The sequence below is a fragment of the Sesamum indicum genome, unplaced genomic scaffold, assembly GCF_000512975.1.
Source record: "Sesamum indicum cultivar Zhongzhi No. 13 unplaced genomic scaffold, S_indicum_v1.0 scaffold00271, whole genome shotgun sequence".
NCBI classification, from domain to species: domain Eukaryota; kingdom Viridiplantae; phylum Streptophyta; class Magnoliopsida; order Lamiales; family Pedaliaceae; genus Sesamum; species Sesamum indicum.
The window spans coordinates 49,145-55,214 of NW_011628165.1; the positions used below are offsets into that span (position 1 = coordinate 49,145).

Below are 6,070 nucleotides of genomic sequence, written 5' to 3' on the forward strand. Positions count from 1 at the left end.
CTTCTGGTTCAGAATGGGTGATTCCATGATCATCATTGATATGTAAAATCCTTTTCGCCGATCTCCTTTGAGCAATCTTATGGAAGAATACCCGGGAGCATTGGTCACCTCCTTTCATCCACTGCATTTTCGCTCGTTGTTGTAGCATTGTTTGTTCATTTTTGGCTGCCTTGGTCAAGACAAGCCGGCAGCAGTGTTCCAATTGTATGTATAGTTCGTCACGTCTATTCGAGCTAACAAGTATCTGTGCTGCTTCTAGAAATCCTTTAGCCAGTTGCACATTGTGAGATAGGTCCTCCCTTATTCCTCCTTTGTTCTCGAAAGACCGATTTCAGTGCTTTGAGCTTCCATGTTACAGAATACATAGGTGTTCCAATAATGTTGTGCTGCCATATAGTCTGCACACTGGCAATAAACTTAGGTGAATGGGCGAGGTAATTATCGAATCGGAACATACCTCCAAATCGCTGTTGTCTATCCCCATTAAGCACCATCGGTGAGTGGTCTGAGGTGCGTGGGGTGAGGGTAGAATAACTTGCACTCGGGAACCGAGCCATCCATCTATCATTTATCATCATACGGTCCAGTCTTTTCCACAGGTTCCGTGGTGTCGCGCTGTGGTTATGCCACGTGAACCATTCACCCTGCATGGGTAGTGGGAGTAATCCTGCATTCTCAATACAAGCATTAAAATCGTCCATAGCTATCTGAATATCTCCGGAAGTGCCACACACTTCACTTAGATCTCGCACTGCATTAAAATCCCCTCCAACCAACCATGGGATGTCGACACATTGGGTAGCCTTAGTCTCCAGGGTTCCCCAAAGCGCCCTTCTATCAGCCACTTCATTAGCTCCATAAACAACAGTGACAGCAATCAACGCATGAGGTGCACGAATAGTAACATGGCAGTGGATAAATTGAGTACCACATTCAACCACATCTACATCAACAAAATTATCGTCCCAGGCAATCCAAACTCGATTACCCGATGATCCATAATCCGTAAACCATTTCCATTTAGGCATCAAGATAGATTGAATACGAAATGCATTATTTCCACGAACTCTAGTTTCAAGAAGTCCAAGAAATTGTAACCTGAATTCAGCAACGATGTCTTTGACTGCTAACTGATGATCGCGTTTGTTCAGGCCACGTACATTCCATATTGCTGCATTCAACATGGATCACCACATAAGGGGCTGCTATGATTAGGACCCCGTGACATCTCATCTGCATCATCAAGTAAGTGTAGAGCATTAAACGTATTATATACAACAAGCTCCTTACCCTTATCCTCCCGACTCGACCTCACAGCACCACCACTAGGGGATTCACGCCCATTTCTCTGCTTATCCACCCCTCGGGCGGGTGGTATTATCTCCTGATCGTGAACTGGTGGCGGCCTCCCAAGTCCCATTTTAGGAATGTAAACGGCGACTGGTGGTTTAATTGGTTTGGATGGTTTATTGAGAGCACAATCCTTGGCCGCATGGCCTAGCGTCATACAACTGGTACATTTGGGGGGTATCCACTCATATTCCACGTCAATTTTGCACGGTGTCTCTCCTCCTTCCTCGTCAGGCGTCATAATTATAATATGTTTATGTAATTTCGAGCTTACATCCAACATCACACATACACGAGCGAAGTCCAGTCTCGTGCATGCCCTCGTAATCGCATCTGGATAGAGGGGTTTGCCAATACCGCTGGCCACTGTACTGAGGCCCGCCTCAGTCCATAATTCTACAGGTAAGTGTCTCAATTTTATCCAAACAGGGACCTGTGAATGCTTTAATTTCCTCATCACCATTCCTGGTTCCCATTTCTGCAGAACAATTGGTTGTCCTTGAAACAACCACGGCCCACCTTCAATTGCTTCTTCCATATATGCAATAGTCTTGAATTGGAAGAAGAAAATACCGTTCGTTGTGGCTTTCACCTCCCGCAGTCCAGGCCAAGCGGAAAAGGCAAATTCTTTAACATGATAAAAATACGGTCGTTTTCCAAGAAAATAACCAACTGCAGTGGTCTTCCATTTCGTTGATCCATTTCGAAATCTTCTATCGTAGGTCGAACAACCACTTCACCATTTTGTATTGTGGGAGGTATATAAGAGAGAGTTCTCCGAGATGAATTATTGAAAGCGTCTGCAATTTGGATGTTGGTATATAAGAGAGAGTTCTCCGAGATGAATTATTGAAAGCGTCTGCAATTTTGTCATCAACATCCACATTCAAAGTTGTATTCAATGGAATATTGCCCACAAACAAACCCTTAGGAAAGGAACGTTCTTGTGTAGGGAGAGCACTAATTTTTCCCACATTGCTTATGTCATGTCGTACATCAGCAGTTGCATCAACGCTTGTGTCATTACCTGCATCATCGCATAGGTCATCGATTGCATCAGCAGCTGTGTCATGTTCCAGGTCAGCAGTGATGTCATCAATTGTGTCATGGCTCAAGTCAGCAATGACGTCAGCAGCAGCGTCATGCTCCATGTCAGCAGAATCCGGCGATTTTTGAGTTCTCGCCGGCCGCACTTCGTTCTCGGTATTCACCGGCCGGAATTCCTTTAGAGCAGTCAAAAAATTACCAGAGACAGGTCCTGTATTTCTACCCATCGTTTCTGTCAAAATCCGGTCAGAATGGTCGTCGAAAAATCGTGTTACCGGCAGATTCTCGCCGGGAGTGGCGATGCGAAGAGCAGATCCTAAAGCAGACGTTCTTTCCAATGCTGTAGACGGTATGAGGCTTCTCCAAGCATGCCTTGTAGGTTTGCGCATCTGAAATTCCGTCCGAACAGCCATGGACGCCAGAAAAACTTTTGGAATCGTTTCAGGTCCAAAACGGGTTTCCCATTTGTTCTTCAATTCATTCAGTGCTGCACGACTAACCTCATCACCCTCATCAATGATTGTGTAAGCAAGTCGTAGGAATTCTTGTAGATTAAATGGTGGAATCGGCACACCCCCACGACCGGCGCTAGGGTTTGCGCCGCCAAACCCTAATTGAGGGTTGCGCTCAAGGTCTCCTTCTTTATCGATCAAGATTGCTTCTTTTCTCAACAATCCTTCATCTCCAACCTCTGCAAAGCCGGTAGTACGTGCATTGGTCGCCAAAGATACCGGCGACGTTACATATTCGTCCGGCGACTTTTCGTTTTCTGTGTAAAACACCTCTCCTCCCCGCGGCTGTTCGGTTTCATCAATCGCTTGTGGTTCCAATGGTGCAGCAAACCCAAGCAATTTCGATGCCGAAACAGCGGCCTTTTCCATGTCCAATGGTGCAGCAAACCCGAGCAATTGCGGCGCCGAAACAGCCGCCTTTTCCATGTCCGAGGGCGCGGCAAACCCTAGTAATTGCAGCGCCGAAACAACCGCTTTTTCCATCTCCAAGCCTCCTCTTTTCCCATGCGCAATTAATGTTGATGTCTCCCCAATCATCGGTTCCGATTCGTTCGCCTGAAAGTCGCCGGTGAAAGGCGCGGGTTGAATTTCCGTATCGTCGTCAATCTCTAAAAGCCGGGAGTTTTTTTCCAGTTTTTCTACGGCAACTATCCTCGCCATTGCCGGTCACCAATCGTCGGCCTCCCACTTTTTCGACATCCCCGTCACTGGCCGAAGCGTCGCCGTCGTCCTCCTTGTCGCCGGCAGCCATGTGCATGGATAGTGCATTAGTGTGTGTTTGATATGGTTTGCTAGTGTGTGTTTTAGAGAGAAGATTTTTAGAGAGAGAATTTTTGTGGTCCATTGCTTTTCTTTTATTAAAGCAAGTTTGTTTCCCTTTTATACTAACTTGTAGTTATTATTACGCTTAGCAAATTTACAACACAAATGGATGGGTCTAGACCAATGATTGGGTCAACTTTTGTTGAATTCTAAGAACGTTCAAAAGTTAGCTGTTTTGCACGGTTTTATTAAAACAAGTTTGTTTCCCTTTTATACTAACTTGTAGTTATTACTACGCTTGGAAAATGTAACACACAAACTCTTGGGTCTAGACCAACGATTGGGTCAACTTTTGTTGAATTCTGAGAACGTTCAAAAGTTAGCTGTTTTGCACGGTTTTATGAAAGCAAGTTTGTTTCCCTTTTATGCTAACTTGTAGTTATTATTACGCTTAGCAAATTTACAACAGAAATGCTTGGGTCTAGACCAATGTTTGGGTCAAGTTTCGTCGAATTCTCAATTATGAGAATGCTCAAAATTTAGCTGTTTTGCACGGTTTATTAAAACAAGTTTGTTTCCCTTTTATACTAACTTGTAGTTATTATTACGTTTAGAAAATTAACCACACTAATGTTTGGGACTAGACCAACGTTTGGGACTGGTTTCGTCGAATTCTGAGAACGTTCAAAATTTAGCTGTTTTGCACGGTTTTATGAAAGCAAGTTTGTTTCCCTTTTATGCTAACTTGTAGTTATTATTACGCTTAGCAAATTTACAACAGAAATGCTTGGGTCTAGACCAATGTTTGGGTCAAGTTTCGTCGAATTCTGAAAACGTTCAAAATTTCGCTGTTTTGCACGATTTTATTAAAGCAAGTTTGTTTCGCTTTTATACTAACTTGTAGTTAGTGTTACCCTTAGCAAATTTACAACACAAATGGATGGGTCTGGACCTGCAATTGGGTCAAGTTTCGTTGAATTATGAGAACGGTAAAAAGTTAGCTGTTTTGCACGGTTTTATTAAATAAGTTTGTTTCCCTTTTATACTAACTTGTAGTTATTATTACGCTTAGAAAATTTAACACACAAACTCTTGGGTCTAGACCTATGTTTGAGTCAAGTTTCGTCGAATTCTGAGAATGCTCAAAATTTAGCGGTTTTGCACGGTTTTAGTAAAACAAGTTTGTTTCCCTTTTATACCAACTTGTAGTTATTATTACGCTTAGCAAATTTACAACACAAATGCTTGGGTTTAGACCAACGTTTGGGTCAAGTTTCGTCGAATTCTGAAAACGTTCGAAATTTAACTGTTTTGCACGGTTTTATTAAACAAAGTTTGTTTTACCTTTTAAACTAACTTGTAATTATTATTACGCTTAGTAAATTTACTACACAAATGCTTGGGTCTAGACCAACGTTTGGGTCAAGTTTCGTCGAATTTTGAGAACGTTCAAAATTTAGCTATTTTGCACGGTTTTATTAAAGCAAGTTTGTTTCCCTTTTATACTAACTTGTAGTTATTATTACGCTTAGCATATTTACAACACAAATGGATGGGTCTAGACCTGCGATTGGGTCAAGTTTCTCGAATTCTGAGAACGTTCGAAAGTTAGCTGTTTTATACGGTTTTATTAAAGAAAGTTTGTTTTCCTTTTATGCTAACTTGTAGTTATTAGTACGCTTAGCAAATTTACAACACAAATGCTTGGGTCTAGACCAACGTTTGAATCAAGTTTCGTCAAATTCTGAAAACGTTCAAAATTTAGCTGTTTTGCACGATTTTATTAAAACAAGTTTGTTTCGCTTTTATACTAACTTGTAGTTATTATTACGCTTAGCAAATTTACGATACAAATGGATGGGTCTGGACCTGCGATTGGGTCAAGTTTCGTTGAATTCTGAGAACGTTCAAAAGTTAGCTGTTTTGCACGGTTTTATTAAAACAAGTTTATTTTCCTTTTATACTAACTTGTAGTTATTATTACGCTTAGAAAATTTAACACACAAACTGTTGGGTTTAGACCAATGTTTGGGTCAAGTTTCGTCGAATTCTGAGAATGCTCAAAAGTTAGCTGTTTTGCACGGTTATATTAAAACAAGTTTGTTTCCCTTTTATACTAACTTGTAGTTATTACTACGCTTAGAAAATTTAACACACAAACCTTTGGGTCTAGACCTACGTTTGGGTCAAGTTTCGTCCAATTATGAGAATGCTCAAAAGTTAGCTGTTTTGCACGGTTTATTAAAACAAGTTTGTTTCCCTTTTATACTAACTTGTAGTTATTATTACGCTTAGAAAATTTAACACACTAATGCTTGGGACTAGACCAACGTTTGGGACTGGTTTCGTCGAATTCTGAGAACGTTCAAAATTTAGCTGTTTTGCACGGTTTTATTAAA

General features: G+C 41.5%; 1 protein-coding gene across 1 annotated transcript; it reads right to left on the reverse strand.

The window, feature by feature from the left end:
* Nucleotides 1–266: 266 nt before the first annotated feature.
* On the reverse strand, nucleotides 267–1,028 carry LOC105180007. The gene has a single exon (XM_011103670.1). The coding sequence runs from the start codon at nucleotides 1,026–1,028 to the stop codon at nucleotides 267–269; it is 762 nt and encodes a 253-aa protein (XP_011101972.1).
* Nucleotides 1,029–6,070: the final 5,042 nt, after the last annotated feature.

What these genes read in the sequence shown, in the direction of transcription:
- LOC105180007 (XM_011103670.1), bottom strand. Translation starts at nt 1,028, where the DNA reads ATGCCTAAATGGAAATGGTTTACGGATTATGGATCATCGGGTAATCGA.